Below are 21,824 nucleotides of genomic sequence, written 5' to 3' on the forward strand. Positions count from 1 at the left end.
TTGCTGTCATTATAAATTGATAGTTCACTCGTAATATGACCCATAAACAAAATGTTTTCTTTTTGTTAAAACAATGCAACATGTTATAATACTAAATTATAATTTGAATCATTTATATAGATTCTTGTTTTGATGTGTATCAAGTTGACAATTTAATAGTTAGTTAATTACCGGACTTCAAAAGTTTAAATTGTTAAGAAATGAATCAATCATGTATATCAAACTTGCACGCCATGCCTCGTGTGCAACTTTATTCTACATGTGGAGAGGCTCATGTATCTTGCAAACCAACAAAGAAGTAGGGAATAAAGATTTCGAACCTCATACCTCATGTAAACAAAATTCTGATATCATATTAGATAACCATTAGACCCAAATAACCTAATTATAACAGATTGTTCTTATTTAGAATACGTTTGACGTGGCCAAAAAAAAAAAGAATACGTTTGACATTCCCAAAATTGACTCATGAAAGGGCAATATGCTTCATATGTTACCTAAAATTTGCATGAGGCAATTAATCCAATACATGCCAATGTGGGGAAAAAAATACTAAGTAAAGTAATGATTTGCTGAGTGAGTGAGTGTTTACTCAAATAATGAAACTATTATTATTGCAAGAGACAAGTATACCAAGCTCGGACCAAGTGCAACAGAAGTAAATATTTTGAGTTCCTAATACAGAGCAAAACTGTACTTATTGTCCTTATTAGCGATGTGGGATCTGCAGGCCCTGTGATCAACTAAGGGCCTTTAAGAAGGTCAAGTTTTTTTTTTTGGCCACTAAGGTCAAGTTTATTTGCTGCCATTGCTAAAAGGTCATCACCAAATATGCACCACTCACTTAAAAAAGAACATGTGAGACAAACTTTTGGGTGTGGTGGACTCCATGCGTTTGTATTGGTGTTAGACGCAACGCGTCGGGCACACGAGAGAATTTGTCGATGCACGATTTGCAGAATTATGAGGTGGTCAGATTCTAATCCCAAACTTAGCCCTGAGTTTAGATTTTGTGAGCTCATTATTTGAACCACGCGTACACTTTGGTTATCAAGAGCGATTTAATTAGTCACCTTTCCCATCCCGATCTACAGTGGAACTCCTTAATCACTTTCTCTTGGCAAATCACAATTTATCTTACGTCATTTTATTCCTTGAATATGTTCCTCATTAATTGAAGAAAGAGGGGACAAAAGAAATCCTTCTCAGAAATAGATAGATGGAGCACTAAAATACCTGTAATTTTATGCAGTAAATAGTAATAAAGGAACATAAGATAATACTATATTAATTAGCTAGGAATCATGGCATAAATTTCTATGTCTAAGTTCAGGAATAAATGAGGCATAAAAGGTGATACATGATGGTATTAGATGGATGGATAGCTAGTTAGATACTCAGCATTTTGTGTTTAAGAGGGAAGAATTACAGAACATGTTATGCTTATAATCATTGAGGCAAAGGATAGAAAAGGAGCAGCCACCAGAGATTGCTGAAAATGGGGGATATAGAGAAAATTCTTTGATATGTAATTATTTTGACAAGTTGTGCATATCCCAGAACAAACAACCATTGAATTGGTGAGGGCATAGCAGTCTTAGTCATAGGTACGTAATATTCCTACATGAAGAAATTAAGAGCAAATTAAAGAGGCTTCCTTGTGAAAGGAGTCGTACGTAGCTTCTGAGTTCTGTATTCCATAAATATTCCTCTACCTTGCTGATTACTCTTACCTTCTCTAGGTTAAACTTTAAGGAACCTTCAACTAAAGTTTGAAATTTTGCCAGATTACCATATTTCATGTGAAATCAAAAGCCAGCTTTTAGGTTTTCATTCCTTTTAAAGAGTACTAGTGTTAAATGTATCACATTTATTGACCATATCTCTTGTTGAAGTCTGAGTCACTTGATAGATGACCAGTTTCATGTATTTAATTAAGAGATATGATAACAACAATGCGCTCAGTAAATATGAAACAAATACTTTTATCGTTGTCGTAAGTATAGGAGGAGTACTACTAGTCTACTCTAATATATTAGTGGTAATTACCACTCTCTCCATATGGTGAAAGATCAATACTTTGGAGAGGCAAACGTGGCGATTGAAAACTGCAATATATTTCAGATTCTAATTCTCTCCATATATCCATGCATGCAGCTAGCATTATTGAGATTAAGCATCTTTTTATCCTGAGGTTTAGCTTCGTTTGATCTCTTCTCTATTATTGTCGTATTGTATTCTTTTCATCTATTTATGACATCCTGACTAGACGTACCTTTTACCCCTACTTGCACAACAACCATATAGCTACATGCACCCCCTCCTCTTTAAAACCTACCTTAATCTTCTCTTCTGATCACACCCCTTAAGAACTCAATATATCACTATTCCCACACCAGTTTGTTGTGATCTCTGAAATTAAAAGCTCTAGCTTAATTTCTTAGCAATTCGACAATACGGGGCTCTTCAAAGAGCACCTCATAGGGTACTTAGAAGAGACTATATTGCTGCATTGGAGAATGAATGGCAAGAAGGGTAGTATTGAGATTAACATTCCTGCTGCTACCACCAAAGTAGTGAAACAGCATGAAGGCGGTGGCAAGAAGTCCGGCAATAGTGGAGGAGGAGGCTTTTCCTTCAAAGCTTGGATGTGGAATGTTTGGGAATTTTGCAAAGAGGATAGCGACAGAGTAAAATTCTCATTCAAAGTGGGCCTGGCTGTGCTTCTTGTGTCTTTGCTTATACTATTCCGAGCACCTTATGAAGTTTTTGGCACCAATATCATTTGGTCCATCCTCACTGTTGCCATCATGTTCGAATACACAGTTGGTATGTGCATGCATATATATATAACTTCATGCATGCGTATATATTCATATTAATTCATGCCCCCACATACAAAACTAATTAACATGATCTTTAGATTGACTTTAGCACATGTATATATATGATCTAACGTTATTTTGCCAGACTGTAAATCTGGACCAGATATATAAGCTAATAATCAATGTAATCAATGATCAAGTTTCACACATCTAGTAAGAAAACATTTGCGAAAATAGATATAATTTCCATAGTTGGCAATCTGCATGCGGACTTTAGGATGTAGAATCATCCTTAAAGACTTAAGCAGATTATAAATATATATACATATATATATATGTGTGTGTGTGTGTGTGTGTGAATACTAGTGTATATATCACTAATATTGTTTACAACTACTCACACATACCATGTTTGTGAAATATATATATTGTAGGTGCAACATTTAACAGAGGATTTAACCGAGCCCTTGGAAGTTTGCTTGCGGGAGTCTTGGCCATTGGTGTTGCTCAAGTAGCACTAAGTTCTGGCCGCGTAGCTGAACCCATCATCATTGGCATTAGCATCTTCTTAATTGGTATGCCACCGGCCTACAAATAAACTAATTAGTTTTCCCAAATGAACAAATTAACAAAGCCACTCACATAGATCAAATTTTAAGCACCTTTTTTTGTTTTAATTTGTTGGGCATTTTATATATGCAGGAACCATTACATCGTTCATGAAATTGTGGCCATCACTTGTGCCATATGAGTATGGATTCAGGGTCATACTTTTCACCTATTGCTTGATCGTGGTTTCTGGGTATCGGATGTCGAGGGGAAATCCATTGAGCACTGCAATCGACCGACTCTACTCTATCGCCATTGGAGGCTTCGTAGCAGTCTTAGTGAATGTGCTTGTTTTTCCCATATGGGCTGGTGAACAATTACACAAGGAAGTTGTGAACAACTTTGACTCTGTGGCTAACTCACTTGAAGGTAGGTTAATTGGATCCATTCTATTTGTTTTTACAACTTTTAAACTTAATTATAAATCTAAGAGTGTGTGAGTAAAAGAATAAATGTAATTCATAATACTTTTTGTGTGTCTGTGTGTGAAATTACATTCATAGATTCATAAGTTATGAATCGGTAAAACATGACTATGATTGAAATAAGTAAAAATAGTTCAAGTTAATTTATTGACTAGGTTTAGCTTCTAACCACCATAAAAAGTAAAAATGGCAAATCCCATGTAAATATACTATGCAAATTAACCATATATGCTTGTACTTGCAACAACAACAAAAATCACACACACAAAGTTCACAAACCCTAAAACCTAGCTACAAGAAAATTTAGAGTCATTTGATGGATTTAATATGAATAATGTTAAAGACACCATATTTTTCGAGTTCTCTGACCACATTAATTGACAACCTTATATGGGTGATGCGTCAATTAATAATTGGTCATAATAATTTATATAACAAATGAATCTCATCTATCACATAATATCGTCAGCTGATATGGTCAGAATATATAGTGTCTCTCACACTACCCTTTAAATATATGGCTGTTGAAGCATGCATGTCCAACCAGGCTATTTAATATTTGAATTTTACATGTCACTAAACGAATAGTACTAAAGTTCTTAATTATTATCTTCGAAATCTCAGAATGTGTTAGAAAATATCTTGAAGATGATGGGTCAGAGCATCATGAATTCTGTAAAACTGTGATGGATGAGTTTCCAGACGAACCTGCATATAGGAAATGCCGAAACACATTGAATTCATCAGCAAAGCTTGAGTCTCTGGTAATGATTTTCTTCTATTTTTTTCATAAGCTTTAAAGCCAGCTCTATACTACCATAAATACCATGTACTGAAAAAATAGTCCTGCTTGTTGCATATTTAATCAAATAAAAGGCTGTCTCTGCAAAATGGGAACCACCACATGGGAGGTTCAGACACTTCTTCTATCCCTGGTCAGAATATGTTAAAGTGGCAGCAGTTCTTAGATATTGTGCATATGAGGTTATGGCACTTCATGGAGTTCTGCACTCTGAAATTCAGGTATATATTCTCCTCTGCTCTCCCTCCCCATGTATGTACATGTGGGTGCACATATCAAATTTGTATTCAATTCATAAGCTAGCTTCTACTGTGTACTTCAAACCCTTTTTGTGTCTGATTAATTTTTAAAGGTCTACATATAAAATAATCAGATGGGATATTCACAGACCACTTGAAAGGAATCAGGACCCTTTTCCAACTGTTCAAAGAAAGCAAAACTTTTCAGGAATCTACAAATTGCAACTTATGTTCACCGCTCTATATTTTTCGGAACAGGCGAATATTTGGAAAGAATTAATTAGGGGTGAGAATCAGGTTATACAAATTATACGATGTGTTTATTCTCTAGTTGGTGTCCAATATTTAGGGGCCAGGAATAATAATTAGCTTGACAAGTGCTAAAAGGCATTCATGATATTCATTTGTTTTTAATTGTATCAGTCTGATATGAATTATAAATCACAAGCATATAAAATTCCTATGACTAGATTCACATGAGAATTTGATCTTCAGACCACGAAGATGTTAGTAGGGACTATGGGGCCTTATAGATCTTATAGTGTGACGTACAGAGAGCACCTACATATATACTAATATACATGCATGGTAGCATAATAAACTTTATGTTGGGATGGATGAGGAAGAGAGCTAGTAGCTTTTCAAAAAATTCAAGAATTGGGTAAATGAGAGATTTTATTTTATTTTTTTGGGGAGGAGGGATTCGAACTTGGGACGTCTCCAACATTGTGGAGAGAGATACCATTGAACCAATAGTTAGTTGGTATTGTACTGTGAGCAGATCCTCTGTCAGAAGGCTGTCTCGGGACATATCTCAAGGATCTCAATGGGAAACTGCATAGCTCTGATCTCACCTTATGATTTATGCAGAATAACTTGCAACTAACTGAGCTCCCCTTCTCCAGTATATTCTGTTGATGTATTCTGGCCAAGGCAGTCTTACTCTTAGCAATTGAAGTAGATGGTTACTTAAAATCTAAATCTGATGTAGCAGAAAAATACTAACTAAAAAATACTAAAAAGAATGAAACTCTTGTTTACATAAATTACTTTCTTTTCTTTTCTTTTTTTTTGTTCTTCCAATAGCATATCTTCACCATTTTAGTTTGTATAAATGTTTTATTGGTTGGTCTTTAGGCACCCTACAATCTCCGAATTACATTCCAGTCAGAGATCCAAGAAGCCACAAGCCAGGCTGCAGAGTTGGTAAGGAGTTTGGGCCAAGACATCAGCAATATGAAAAGAAGCACAAGAACATCATTACTCAAGAGGGTTCACAGCTCCACAGAGCGACTGCAACGTGCCATAGACATACACTCTTATCTCCTCACATCCAGTTGTGATCCCCCAGACAACAACTTCTCTAAGCCACTCCCCAGGCTCTCTCAGACCCTATCAAACACCTTCTTAGACCTCCCAAGCCAACTACTGGTTGTCGATAATCAGCTTGATAGCAGCGGTAGCCTTGAAAAGAACTCGAACCCGTTGAATCAAAGCACACAGCAGGTTGCAGACTCTTACCATGAGCTGATGAGGAAACAGTCAAGAAGGCAACATTATTCTTGGCCACCAAGGCAGGTTGATACTTTTGAAGAAGAAGGGTCAGCTGGTACGGACTTCTTGCCTAGGATGAAGGCATTTGAGAGCACTACAAATTTGTCACTGGCCACTTTCACTTCCTTGCTTATTGAGTTTGTGGCTAGGCTTGATCACTTGGTTGAAGCAGTTGATGAGCTTTCTAAACTGGCCAAGTTCTAGGTGCATGAGGGAATGTTGTATACAAGAAAATTAAAGTCCACATATACAGATTTGATATGAAAAATAATAATGTAAAAATTAAGGACATTGCTGTTTAAAAAAGATATATTAAAGAAGGAAAAATCTGGATGTAAGTTCAAATTTTGAAATATAATGTATTCTACAATTTTTCAGGGGGTGTAAAGGCACAAGGGGTTCCTGTGTGACCACATATTCCTTCAGTTTTTATGGGGCAGCTCAAGTCGTTCCTTAGGTCATCCCAAGTCGTTCCTTAGGTCATCCCAAGTCGTTTGTTGAAAATTTCAGTTCATAACTCGAGGTATTTTAAATGTTTATACCTTTGGTGCATTTCAAATTATACCTAGTGATATTACAAGACATGTTTTGACGCTTCCCAAGTCATACCCAAGAGTTTCTCAAGTCGTTCCTAAGGGCATCTCAAGTCGTTCTTTGAAAATTTTAGTTCGTAACTTGAGAGATTTTAAATGTTTATACCCATGGTGCAGTTCAAACTGTACCTATTGACATTTCAAGTCATGTTTTGACGCATCTCAAGTCATACCCTAGAGTTTCTTAAGTCGTTCCTTAAGACATCTCAACTGGTTCCTTATGACATCTCAAGTCGTTCTTTGAAAATTTCAGTTTATAACACGAGTTATTTTAAATGTTTATACCCTTGGTGCATTTCAAATATATTGTACCTATTGACATTCAAAGTCATGTTTTGATACATCCCAAGTCATACCCTAGAGTTTCTCAAGTCATTCCTTAGGGCATCTCAAGTCGTTCCTTAGGGCATCTCAAGTCATTCGTTGAAAATTTTAGTTCATAACTTGAGGGATTTTAAATGTTTATATCATAATGCATTTCAAATTGTACCTATTGACATTGTAAGTCATGTTTTGACGCATCCCAAGTCATATCCTAGAGTTACTCAAGTCGTTCCTTAAGGCATCCCAAGTCGATCGTAGAAAATTTTAATTCGTAACTGGAGTGATTTTAAATGTTCGTAACTAGAGTTATCTTAAAAGGTTATCGGCTGCTAGGAATGGTAAATTGGTGTAATGTGCACGAAAATTTCTAAAGAAGCGAAGATAATCTGAGGGTTTTAAATAAGAGTAGGTGATGTGCTTCTTAAAATTAAGATTTTTGCGGAGTTCTGTTGACCCTGAATTGCTAACTATTCAAACCAATTCATCCAATACCTTAAGCGACCTAATTTTGCCCTTGAAAGCTTTATAAGCAAGTTTGTCCTCTTTTTTAAGTCTATAGACTCTTTCATGCGCTCCATGATAGTAATGGAGTCTCTCTTCTTCTGTACGAAGCACAAGATGGTTTACTGCGTTCATAATATTTGTCGGAAGCCAGTGAGCAGGGAATCCAACCCTTGGATGAAGGATTTGAACGTGATCATCCAAATTATGTATCATTTTGCAGATTGAAGTTATGTTGCCATTAGTGTGCAATACCAATACATTCTCCACTATGCGGCAATTTGCTTCAATATGCTGCAAGCTGAAGAATGTAGAGGTATTGCGCTCCGATGGAAAAAGAACTTCAATCTGCGAAATGGTACAGGAATTGGATAATCATGTTCAAAGTTCTCGTCCAAAGGTTAAATTCTCTGCTCACTGGGTTTTGAGAAATATTATGAACGCAGTAAACCATCCTGTGCTTCATACGGCAGAAGAGAGACTCCACTACTATCGCAAAGTGCATGAAAGAGTCAAAAGGCTTAAAACAGAAGATAAACTTGCTTATTAAGCTTTCAAGCAGAGCATAATAACAAAATTAGGTCACGTATGGACATTCCAAGTCATGATTTCACGATTCCCAAGTCATACCCTAGAGTTTCTCAAGTCGTTCCTAAGGGTATCCTAAGTCGTTCGTTGAAAATTTCAATTCGTAATTGGAGGGATTCTAAATGTTTGTAACTCGAGTTATCTTAAAAAGTTAGCGGCTGCTAAGAATGGTAAATTTGTGTAATGTGCACGAAAATTTCTGCAAAAGTGAAGATAAGGGTTTTCAATAAGAGTAGGTAATGTGCTTCTTAAAATTAAGATTTTTGCGGAGTTCTGTTGACCATGAATTGCTAACTATTCAGACCCAATTCCTCCAATACCTAACGCAACCTAATTTTGCCCTTAAGCTATGCTTGAAAGCTTTATAAGCAAATTTGTCCACTTTTTTAAGCTTATAGACTCTTTCATGCTCCGTGAAAGTAATGGAGTCTCTCTTCTTCCGTACAAAGCAAAAGATGGTTTACTGCGTTCATAATATTTGTCGGAAGCTAGAGAGCAGGGAATCCAACTCTTAAATGAAGGATTTGAACGTGATCATCCAATTCATGTACCATTTTGCAGATTGAAGTTATGTTGCCATTGGTGCACAATACCTATACATTCTCCAGCTTGCGGGCATATATTGCCGCAAGCTGGAGAATGTAGAGGTATTGCGCTCTGATCGAAAAGAACTTAAATCTGCGAAATGGTACAGGAATTGGATGATCACGTTCAAAGTTCTCGTCCAAAGGTTGGATTCTATGCTCACTGGGTTTTGAGAAATATTATGAACGCAGTAAACCATTATGTGCTTCGCACGGCAAAAGAGAGACTCCACTACTATCACAAAGTGCATGAAAGAGTCAAAAGGCTTAAAACAAAGGACAAAGTTGCTTATAAAGCTTTCAAGCAGAGCTTAAGGACAAGATTAGGTCGCGTATGGCCGGATATTTCAAGTCATGTTTTGATGTTTTCCAAGTTATCCTAGAGTTTTTCAAGTCGTTCCTTAGAGCATACCAAGTCGTTCGTTGAAAATTTCAGTTCGCAACTGGAGGGATTTTAAATGTTCGTAACTGGAGTTATCTTAAAAGATTATCAGCTGCTATGTATGGTAAATTGGTGTAATCTGCACGAAAATTTCTGTAAAAGCGAAAATAATATAAGGGTTTTAAATAAAAGTAGGTGATGTGCTTCTTAAAATTAAGATTTTTACGGAGTTCTGTTGATCATAAATTGCTAACTATTCAGACCCAATTCCTCCAATACCTTACGCGACCTAATTTTGCCCTTAAGCTCTGCTTGAAAGCTTTATAAACAAGTTTGTCTTTTTTTTTAAGCCTATAGACTCTTTCATGCGCCCCGTGATAATAGTGGAGTCTCTCTTCTTCCTTACGAAGCATAAGATGGTTTACTACATTCATAATATTTGTCGGAAGCCAGAGAGCAGGGAATCCAACACTTAGATGAAGGATTTGAACGTGATCATCCAAACCACGTACCATTTTGCAGATTAAAGTTATGTTGTCATTGGTGCGCAATACCTATACATTCTCCACCATGCGACAATATGCTTCAATATACCATATGGTGAAGAATATAAAGGTATTGCGCTACGATGGCAAAAAAACTTCAATCTGCAAAATGGTACATGAATTGGACAATCACGTTCAAAGTCTTCGTCCAAATGTTGGATTCTCTGTTCACTAGATTTTGAGAAAAAATATGAACGCAGTAAACCATCATGTGTTTCGTACAGCAGAAGATAGACTCCACTACTATCACAAAGCGCATGAAAGAGTCAAAAGGCTTAAAACATAGGACAAATTTGCTTATAAAGCTTTCAAGAAGAACTTAAGGACAAGATTAGGTTGCGTATAAAATGTTCGTAACTGGAGTTATTTTAAAAGGTTATCGGCTAATAGGAATGGTAAATTGGTGTAATGTGCATGAAAATTTTTGCAGAAGCAAAGATAATCCAAGGGTTTTAAATAAGAGTAGGTGATGTTCTTCTTAAAATTAAGATTTTTGCAGAGTTCTGTTCACCATGAATTGCTAACCATTTAGACAAAAATTCCTCCAATACCTTACACGACCTAATTTTGCCCTTAAGCTCTGCTTGAAAGCTTTATAAGAAAGTTTGTCCTATTTTTTAAGCCTATACACTCTTTCATGCGCTCCGTAAAAGTAGTGGAGTCTCTATTCTTCTTTACGAAGCACAAGATGGTTTACTCCGTTCATAATATTTGTCGGAAGCCAGTGAGTAATGAATCCAACCCTTGGATGAAGGATTTGAACGTAATCATCCAAATCATATACCATTTTGCAGATTGAAGTTATGTTGTCATTGATGCGCAATACCTATACATTCTCCACCATGAGGCAATATGCTTCAATATACCGCATGATAGAGAATGTAAATGTATTGCGATCTGATGGCAAAAGAACTTCAATCTGCGAAATGGTACAAGAATTGGATGATCACGTTCAAAGTCTGCGTCAAAAGGTTGGATTCTCTGCTCACTGGATTCTGAGAAATATTATGAACACAGTAAACCATCATGTGCTTCGTATAGCAGAAAAGAGACTCAATTACTATCACAAAGCGCATGAAAGAATCAAAAGGCTTAAAACATAGGATAAATTTGCTTATAAAGCTTTCAAGCAGAGCTTAAGGATAAGATTAGGTCGCGTATGGACATTCCAAGTTATGTTTTGACGCTTTCCAAATCTTACCCTAGAGTTTCTCAAGGCGTTCCTTAGAGAATACCAAGTCGTTCGTTGAAAATTTCAGTTCGCAACTGGAGGGATTTTAAATGTTCGTAACTGGAGTTATCTTAAAAGGTTATCGGCTGCTAGGAATGGTAAATTGGTGTAATGTGCATGAAAGTTTCTCTAGAAGCGAAGATAATCTAAGGGTTTTAAATAAGAGTAGGTAATGTGCTTCTTAAAATTAAGATTTTTGCGGAGTTCTGTTGACCCTGAATTGCTAACTATTCAGACCTAATTCCTCCAATACCTTACGCGACCTAATCTTGCCTTAAGCTCTGTTTGAAAGCTTTATCAACAAGTTTGTCGTTTTTCTTAAGCCTTTAGACTCTTTCTTGCACTCAGTGATAGTAATGGAGTCTCTCTTCCTCCGTTCGAAGCAGAAGATGATTTACTGCGTTCATAATATTTCTTGTAAGCGAGTGAGCAGGGAATCCAACCCTTAGATGAAGGATTTGAACGTGATCATCCAAATCATGTACTATTTTACAGAATGAAGTTATGTTGCCATTGGTGCGCAATACCAATACATTCTCCACCATGTGGCAGATTGAAGCATATTGCCGCATATTGAAGCATATTTCCACATGGTGGAGAATGTAGAGGTATTGCGCTCCGATGGCAAAAGAATTTCAATCTGCGAAATGGTACAAGAATTGGATGATCACGTTCAAAGTCTTCGTCCAAATGTTGGATTCTCTGCTCACTAGGTTCTGAGAAATATTATGAACGCAGTAAACCATCATGTGCTTCGTACAACAGAAGATAGACTCCACTACTATCACAAAGCGCATGAAAGAGTCAAAAGGCTTAAAATAGATGACAAATTTGCTTATAAAGCTTCCAAGCAGAGCTTAAGGACAAGATTAGGTCGCGTATGGCATTGGAGGGATTTTAAATGTTCGTAATTGGAGTTATCTTAAAAGTTTATCGGCTGCTATGTATGGTCAATTAGTGTAATGTGCACGAAAATTTCTATAGAAGCGAAAATAATCTAAGGTTTTTAAATAAGAGTAGGTGATGTGCTTTTTAAAATTAAGATTTTTGTAGAGTTATGTTTATCCTGAATTGCTATCTATTTAGACCCAATTCCTCCAATTTCTTACACAACCTAATCTTGCCTTTAAGCTCTGTTTGAAAGCTTAATAAGCTAGTTTGTCCTATTTTTTAAGCTTTTAGACTCTTTCATGCGCTCTGTGATCGTAGTGGACTATCTCTTCTTCCATACGAAGCACAAGATAGTTTACTACGTTCATAATATTTCTCGGAAGCCAGTGAGCAGGAAATCCAATCCTTGGATGATAGATTTGAACGTGAACATCCAAATCATGTACCATTTTACATATTGAAATTATGTTGCCATTGGTGCGCAATACCTATACATTCTCCATCATGCAGCATATTGAAGTATATTGCCGCATGGTGGAGAATGTAGAGGTATTGTGCTCCGATGGCAAAAGAACTTAAATCTGCGAAATGGTACATGAATTGGATGATCACGTTCAAAGTCTTCGTCCAAAGATTGGATTTTCTACTCACTGGGTTTTGAGAAATATTTGAACACAGTAAACCATCATGTGCTTTGTACGATAAAAGAGAGACTCCACTACTATCACAAAGTGCATGAAAGAGTCAAAAGGCTTAAAACAGAAGACAGACTTGCTTATAAAGCTTTCAAGTAGAGCTTAAGGACAAGATTAGGTCGCGTATGATATTGGAGGGATTTTTAATGTTCGTAACTGGAGTTATCTTAAAAGTTTATCGGCTGTTATGTATGGTAAATTGGTGTAATGTGCACGAAAATTTCTGTAGAAGCGAAGATAATCTAAGGGTTTTAAATAAGAGTAGGTGATGTGCTTTTTAAAATTAAGATTTTTGCGGAGTTCTGTTGACCCTGAATATATTCTAACCCAATTCTTCCAATTCCTTACGCGACCTAATTTTGCCCTTAAGCTCTGCTTGAAAGCTTTATAAGCAAGTTTGTCCTCTTTTCTAAGACTTTAGACTCTTTCATGCACTCCGTTATAGTAGTGCAGTCTTTTTTCTTCCGTATGAAGCACAAGATAGTTTACTGCGTTCATAATATTTCTCTGAAACCAGTGAGCAGGGAATCCAACCCTTGGATGAAAGATTTGAACGTTATCATCCAAATCATGTACCATTTTGTAGAATGAAGTTATGTTGTCATTGGTGTCCAATACCTATACATTCTCCACCATGCGGCATAATACAACATGGTGTAGAATTTATAAAATTTCCTTAGGGCATCCTAACTTGTTCGTTGAAAATTTTACTTCGTAACTTGTGGGATTTTAAATGTTTATACCCATGGTGCATTTCAAATTGTTCCTATTGACATTTTAAGTTATGTTTTGATGCATCCCAAGTCATACCCTAGAGTTTCTCAAGTCGTTTCTTAGGATATCTCAAGTCGTTCTTTAAGACATCTCAAGTCATTCCTTAGGGTATCCCAAGTCGTTATCTGAAAATTTCAGTTTGTAACTCGAGGTATTTTAAATGTTTATACCCTTGGTGCATTTCAAATTGTACCTATTGACATTCCAAGTCATGTTTTGACGCATCCCAAGTCATACCCTAGAGTTTATCAAGTCGTTCCTTAGAGCATTTCAAGTCATTCGTTGAAATTTTAGTTCGTAACTTGCAGGATTTTAAATGTTTATACCTATGTTGCATTTCAAATTGTACTTAGTGACATTCTAAGTCATGTTTTGATACTTCCCAAGTCATACATTAGAATTTCTCAAATCATTCCTTAAGACATCTCAAGTCGTTCATTAGGGCATCCTAAGTCGTTCGTTGAAAATTTCAGTTCGTAACTCGAGATATTTTAAATATTTATACCCTTGGTGCATTTCAAATTTTACTTAGTGACATTACAAGACATGTTATGACGCTTCCCAAGTCATACCCTATATTTTCTTAATTCGTCCCTTAGGGCATCTCAAGTCGTTCGTTGAAAATTTTAATTCGTAACTTGAGGGATTCTAAATGTTTATACCATTGATGTATTTCAAATTGTATATAGTGAGATTCCAAGTCATGTTTTGACGCTTCCTTATTCATACCCTAGAGTATCTCAAGTCTTTTCTTAGAACATCTATAGTCGTTTCTTAGGGCATCTTTAGTCGTTCGTTTGAAATTTCAGTTCGTCACTGGAGGTATTTTAAATGTTTATACCCTTATTGCATTTCTTATTGTACCTAGTAAAATTTCAAGTCATGTTTTGACGCTTCCCAAGTTATACTTTAGAGTTTCTCAAGTCGTTCCTTAGGACATTCCAAGTCATTCTTTGAAAATTTCAGTTCGTATCTCGAGATATTTTAAATGTTTATATCCTTGGTGCATTTCAAATTGTACCTATTGACATTCCAAGTCATATTTTGACGCATCTCAAGTCATACCTTATAGTTTTTCAAGTCGTTGCTCCTTAGGGAATCTCAAGTCGTTCATTGAAAATTTTAGTTCGTAACTTGAGGGATTTTAAATGTTTATACCCAAGGTGCATTTCAAATTGTACTTATTGACATTTCAAGTTATATTTTGAAGCATCTCAAGTCATACCCTAGAGTTTCTCAAGTCGTTCCTTAGGGCATCCCAAGTTATTCATTGAAAATTTCAATTCGTAACTAGAAGGATTTTAAATGTTCGTAACTGGAGTTATCTTAAAAGGTTATCGACTGCTAGGAATGGTAAATTGGTATAATGTGCACGAAAATTTCTGCAAAAGCGAATATAATCTAAGGGTTTTAAATAAGAGTAGGTGATGTGCTTCTTAAAATTAAGATTTTTGCGGAGTTCTGTTGACCCTGAATTGCTAACTATTCAGACTCAATTCCTCCAATTCCTTACGCGACCTAATCTTGCCCTTAAGCTCTACTTGGAAGTTTTATAAGCAAGTTTGTCTTCTTTTTTAAGACTTTAGACTCTTTCATGCGCTCCGTGATAGTAGTGGAGTATCTCTTCTTCTGTACAAAGCACAAGATGGTTTATTACATTCATAATATTTCTCTGAACCCAGTGAGCAGGGAATCCAACCCTTGGATGAAGGATTTGAATGTGATCATCCAAATCATGTACCATTTTGCAGATTGAAGTTATGTTGCCATTGGTGCGCAATACTTATACATTCTCCACCATGTGGCAATATGCTTCAATATGCCGCATGGTGAAGGATGTAGAGGTATTGCACTCCGATGTCAAAAGAACTTCAATATGTGAAATGGTACTGGAATTGGATGATCACATTCAAAGTCTTCGTCCAAAGGTTGGATTCTTTATTCACTGGATTCTGAGAAATTTTATGAACGCAGTAAACCATCTTGTGCTTCGTACAACAGAAAAGAGACTCCACTACTATCAGAAAGCGCATAAAAGAGTCAAAAGCTTAAAATAGAGGATAAACTTGCTTTAAAGCTTTCAAGCAGAGATTAATGATAAGATTTGGTCGCGTATGACATTGGAGGGATTGGGTCCGAATAGTTTGGAAATCAGGGTCAACAGAATTCCTATAAAATCTTAATTTTAAGAAGCACAATAACTACAAATCTTTAAAACCCTTTTTTCGCTTATGCAGAAATTTTTGTGCACATTACACCAATTTACCATTCCTAGTAGCCGATAACCTTTTAAACCAACTTTATCTTGATTACTTGTCTATGATACATGAAGTGCTAAGTGGCCATGAATTGTTCATTGAAAAGATTGGACCCTTTGAGACGTAGGTGGTGACATTTCTTTTAGGTACTGTTTTTATTTAGCTTTCTAATTTCTGGGCATATTGTCCATTTCTTTTATGGCCGCATGTATATTGCTTTTGGTTTCATTAATGTTCCTATGATGGTTTATGCTAGTTAATGTTTTATGCATTCCTATTACCTTCAAAAGGTTCAATTTTTTTTCATTAATTTGTCTAGTGTCTTATTTTTTTTAATTTGAATTAAGAAAAAATAAAACATGAAATAGATTGAATGAAATCATTATACGTGAATGGTTTGCTGAGAGGATGTAGTAAAGAATCAATTTTTGTTGTATTGGGTAAATTAAGTTACTGTTTTTCTAAAAGTGTGGTAAAGAGTCATTATAGATCAACTTTGACAGGACTCTAATCGACGGTGACAGCGATAGTTGGGTGGTGACGGAGATGGGTCTCACCCAGCTCTTCAATGAGCTTCGCTCTACTATGCCATGGAACTCACTCATGGTTTGTACTCTCTCTTCATCTATCTGTAATATATATATATATATATTTTTTTCTATTTTGGTAGATAATTATCAAAAATGTTTCATTTTAGTGATATTTTTAAACTCTGGTTGGTTGCTAAGAAATTGGTGAAAAAGAAAATGATGTTTTGGACACTTAGTATAAAAGAAAAGAAGTGTTTGGATCACAAAATATGAAGAAAAAAGATTAAAAATTTCTATGCAAAGCATTGAATATAGTGAATTATTTGTTGAAGTTATTGAGCCATGCATATGTGTATCAGCTACAGACTATTAGGGTGTATATTATTGCTGAGAGATCCTTGCATAATTGCATTTGTGGGCTTGTTACATTGATCATGGACTTATTGGATTTGTTAATGTTAATTTTCCCCCTATTTTGCCCATTAGGCTAGGCAACATACACATTTTTTTTTTTTTGGGCAAGTGTGAAGAGATTCATTAAAGAGGCACCAAGCCAGGAAAAAACAACAAAAGGGCCAAGGCCCAAAGAAAAAACAAGAGAAAAACAGCCCAAACAAGAGGCCCAACTCAAGAAGAGAAGGTGCAGGCTGAGCTAAACAAGAAAAAAAGAAAACACGATAACCCTAATCCTGATACAGGGAGGAGCAGCCGCCGCCAAGACCGAATTCTGTCACCAACCACGCGGGTTCGCAGCGAGATGAGCCACAGCCACAAGCGCACTCCAGCCACAAAATAGCAACCAAAACCCAAACTGAAACCCCGACAAAAGCGCAAAAACCCAAACCAAAACTCACTAGGCAAACACCAAGATCCAAACATCACCTTCCAAAACGGCAAACATGGCCCCTGCAAAATGGAACAACACTGAGAGATGGGTATGTAATGGGGTGACGGGGACGAACCGCACGGCACCCACTGAGACAACTCGCCGAATAGGCGGGTAAGGCAGGAGGAAGATCCATTCAGATTTGGGGTTTGAGGAGTGAGAAGGTTGAAGGAGAGAATGGTAATAGAGGTGAAGTACTGAGGAGGAGAGAGAGGGATGATGGTGTAGGCATGGAAATTTAGGGATTCAAAATGTGGTTTGCAGGAGAAAGGATTAGGAGATAAAAGAGAAAGAGTAAAGGGTAAAATAGCTCCCAAAGAAGAGAGAGGAGCTCCCATTAACAGGAGAGCAGCTGAGACAGAACTCAGGGAAGGAACACCCATTTCGGGTGGAAAACAAAGTAAAGAGAGAAGGGGCAGGAGGGAGAGGGACAGAGGAGCACCCCTCTCCCTCCTGAAGCTTGCTGGTGTGTGGAGGAGAGAGAACAGAGGTTTTTTGTTTCACAAGAGCAACTCACGCTTACACTTCATGCATGGATCTACAGGCAACATACACATAACTATGAAATGAAGACCATTATGATGCAAAGAGTCATTATAGATCAAATTTTCTTGTTTATATATTAAAAGTTTCTGTTTTTTAAAAGAACATGGCAGGGGCTCTTAGGTACATCACAGTGCAGAGTTGCTGAAATTTCAATAACCTGGTATATAACCAAGCGTACTGTGTCTTCTATTACCTTGCATTGTCAACTAAAAGCTGATAGTGAATTGCAATCCAATTTTACTTTTCTTCACTACGGCATTATCTCTGGCATGATCTTTGTATTTATGCATAAAAGTGTTAAATCATTTTCTGAAATTGGATTGGCAGATGGAGCCTAGCACTAGACTGCCACTAGAGAAAGAGTTGGTGGAAATTCGGAAAATTGTGAATTTGGCTGCCTCAACAGTTCAAAGGATTCCTTACAGTTTAAATTATGTATATACTAAGATAATGTATGTCTTACAATATAATTCATTTTGATTGTACCCCTCATAGGTACGTTTTACGTTATCTTGGGCAAAATTGGGAAGGTAAAAACCGAAATCATAAGCCCCACAAAAGGGTCAACTCATTATGCAATAAAAAGGTAGGAGGCTGCCCATAAATATTTGCTCTAGTAGCATTGGTGAATATGAAAACTGAGAAAAAGAGGAAAGGCATAGTCTGGAATAGAAGCCAACCATGGAATGAATTGAAACTTATGCATAGCCCAAATAATGATGGGACTAGATTCAAAAATTACGTCATTTCGGTCATAAATACAGTATCAACCTAAAATATGTAAGTAGAGAATCGTATTTCCTTCGAAATGGATGTATCTCTCTAGAAGCAACAATCATTCTATAAACAAGAAAAAATGATCTTCCGTTCCTCAACAATCATTCAACTCAGCTAATTATGTATTTGGACATGTGTATGTGCTTTGACTACTTAAAGAAGCCCCTAAAACTTTAATCATTGCTTGCGCTGCAAAATGTATACTTCTTCATGTAACCCTTGCTATTACACCCTCACTGCAACTCCCCAACAGGTGCATCATTGAGCCATAAGAAATGAATGAGGTCATACAATTTTGCACTCACACTAACCGGCTTAGCTTTGATAAAAATAGAGTTATAAATGCAATCACTGAATAACAAAAAATAATTTAAGCAAAGATGCATCACTGGTACCTTGTACGTCGTTGGATTTAGCCTCCTCATGTGGTTGGGATGCATTTTCCCGAGTTGTTTGATGCAGCGCTCCTTGCTGTCCTTTTACGGTGGCAGGTCTTCTCTTACTCCTCCTTCAATAAACAAAAACTTGAGTATAGACATTATCTAGACAATAATGAATTGAATTGTTTGGGCATTTTTCTACACAATGATAAGCAAATAAATAATGCTCATGACCCTTTCATGGTCTAAAAGAGAATGTAAGTAAGATCAAACCTCGATAGAGAATCTATTATCTTATTTGCACAACAGGGCAGAATTTTAGTTTCAGTGATAAGAAACTCACATTTACACACAAAGAAAACAAGTATATCAAGCGTTAACTGAAGATGCATGTGACTAACTGCATGCAGCAGAACTAGACGTGCCAATCTAAATAACAAGGCCACAGCATGAGGCAACTAATCTCGACTGTTAATTAAGAAACCCTCTTTGCGCAATACCTCTGGTCAAACTTTTGTTTTTGCTCAAGAAACCATGACTATCAATTATTATACACAAATGCATAACTTTCCTGAGAAAACTTTAGGGTTTAATATGGTAAAACAAATGTCCCACCCCATACGTTTCCTCTCTCCTTTTACGATCCTAGCAACCTACCAGCGGAAAAAAAAGGGACTTTTTTTTCTTTTTAATTATTTTTAATGTGCTTTCAGTCACACTTGCACACACTACATGTGTAGAGGGTCTAGTAGAAACGAAATTGGGAAAAACAACCCAATAATATAAAAAGAAAAGCAGGAGGGGAGCAATGCTATATGTTTAAATACTGTTCTTTTTCAAAGATTATAGCATATCCTGAAGGTCTACCTGCGCTCCCACTCCAAAAACATTTCAGAAGTTCCTCAACACGCTGCGGCACCACATATGCTCTCTTTGATTCATTAAAAGGGTGACGGCACAGGATTCTCTCTCCCACCTGTATCTTGAAATATAAATAAAATGAGACCTTTATGCTTCCATTATTCTAGTAATTATCACATGGAGTCAGCTCTTTGCTTGTATAGAATCCAAAAGAACAAGCAACAGAAGCATGCTGAAATAACAAGCAATTAGGATATGTAGAATTGAATCTTTTGGCCACGACAGTAGAAATGAATGGTATAAACAAGTTCAAATGAAAAACTCTATTCTTACATTGCAGTTTCATGATGAAAACAGCCAAAAATGCATGGATCATCAAATGTTCTGCTGTAATTACTCTCTTTCATTTATCTGTGTGGACTTGGATCCTCTCCTCTTAATTTCCCCTCTTATTTCATCTTCTTTAAATCCCACTGATCATCAAAGCTCATTAATACATGATCCAATGATCAGTTTTTAAGCAAAAATTGATCTTCTTAAAAAAGCACAGTTTTTAGGGTAAAGTTAAAAAAAAAAAATTGCAATGCAGGAAAATTCATTCCATGTATGAAGTGGGCGTGCAAAATGTGTCTGCGTGTGCTCATCAGTATACACTTGGATATATGAATGAGAAAGAAAACATTTAAGTACTAAAGAATCTTTGGAACATATGTGGTGTGATTAATGCAGAGCTGAAGCTGACAAGATACCTTTGAAGGTGGTTCATTTTCCCCTGTCATTATGTCTACTAGGGGATAACCTTCTTTCCCATACATACAATCTGTAAGACCGCTTTTTGCAAGGGATGGAGACCTAAAATAATAATTACAAAATTATAATCTAAAAGTGCATGGTACTGGAAACTGATTGACAGTGATCAAACCTTTGAAACATCTTCAGAAAGTTTAATGCGAGGCTGATTATTTATTTCAACAAGCTTGAAAACACAACCTAAAGCAGCTTGAGCATAACAAGTAACTACATGGGTTCCAATTCCATATGCATCAACCTCATGACCCTGCACACGAAATAGACTAATTAAATTAAGAAATTTAGGTCCAATAAGATGTATTTCGTCCTATGACAACAAGCCCCAACATTAAAAGATAAAAAACTTGGAAGTTGATATATAATGACAGTAATATTTTACAAAAATAATGCATAACAGTATTTTGTCCATGTTCATTGGAAAGGAATCATCTGCATTTTCAAGATGCCATCCACATTTCATTTTGTGTTGCTTTGTGACTGTGAGTAATAGCTTTGATTTATGTACTAAATAATTAGCAAAGCAAGTAGCAGGAACTGTGGACATAATCATATAAATGACACTCCCCACCATTTTTCATTATACAGTAAAATCAGTAAGTTAATTATTTATCTTCAAAGTTAAGTACTACAAAAACCATCCAATAAATGAGCATTGAGAGAGAGAGAGAGGGGTTGGGGGAGACTAGAATAAAACGAGTACCGTCCTGTGATGTTTTCTTAATGTGATTTCAAGTTTCAGAGCAACTACAAAAGTGGGCCAATGGCTAGAATCATATAGTGTAATATGGAAACCCAGTATAAGCCACAAGGATGAGTTTGCAAAGGCATGAGAATGCGTCCCACGAAGACGTACCCCAAATAATTTCCCAGCTGCAACATTACTGTCAAAACATAGTGTGCATGGAGATAAGTAATTCCAAATGTTTACTCAGAACAGCAAAAAAGTCAATAAAATGTTAAAGAATAAACTGGTCTCAACTCAAGGGACCAAAACTACCATTGGTAACAAGTTTTAAGTCATATGAAACTTGTCCAGCTGTCCAATATTAAAAAACAAATGTGTGAATGCAATTATACAATGTATAAAACGAAGTAGAATGCTTTAGGAAAAGAAAAATCAATCTCAAAGAATAAAGGAAGTATGGAATTAACAATGATAATATGCCGCAGCTTAGTTTTCAACAGACATTACCTTGTTGCATGAATTCCACCAT

The 21,824-nt window shown here is 36.3% G+C and overlaps 1 protein-coding gene and 1 pseudogene across 2 annotated transcripts; one reads left to right on the forward strand and one right to left on the reverse strand.

The window, feature by feature from the left end:
* The first annotated feature begins 2,325 nt into the window (after nt 1-2,325).
* Nucleotides 2,326-6,831, forward strand: LOC147274163 (aluminum-activated malate transporter 9-like). Its single transcript, XM_086257287.1, has 6 exons — nt 2,326-2,829; nt 3,260-3,400; nt 3,528-3,803; nt 4,484-4,623; nt 4,736-4,882; nt 6,038-6,831. The coding sequence occupies exons 1-6, from the start codon at nt 2,520-2,522 to the stop codon at nt 6,656-6,658; spliced, it is 1,635 nt and encodes a 544-aa protein (XP_086113413.1). The 5' UTR covers nt 2,326-2,519; the 3' UTR covers nt 6,659-6,831.
* Nucleotides 6,832-17,365: 10,534 nt separating this feature from the next.
* On the reverse strand, nt 17,366-21,824 carry LOC147274164 (nicotinate phosphoribosyltransferase 2-like; annotated as a pseudogene). Its single transcript, XR_015119707.1, has 6 exons — nt 21,803-21,824; nt 21,311-21,537; nt 20,723-20,857; nt 20,550-20,652; nt 19,807-19,915; nt 17,366-19,067 (listed from the first exon to the last, which is right to left on the reverse strand). The product of XR_015119707.1 is annotated as a nicotinate phosphoribosyltransferase 2-like (transcript).

Source organism: Dryas octopetala, chromosome 9 (assembly GCF_963921425.1).
Source record: "Dryas octopetala chromosome 9, drDryOcto1.1, whole genome shotgun sequence".
NCBI lineage: Eukaryota > Viridiplantae > Streptophyta > Magnoliopsida > Rosales > Rosaceae > Dryas > Dryas octopetala.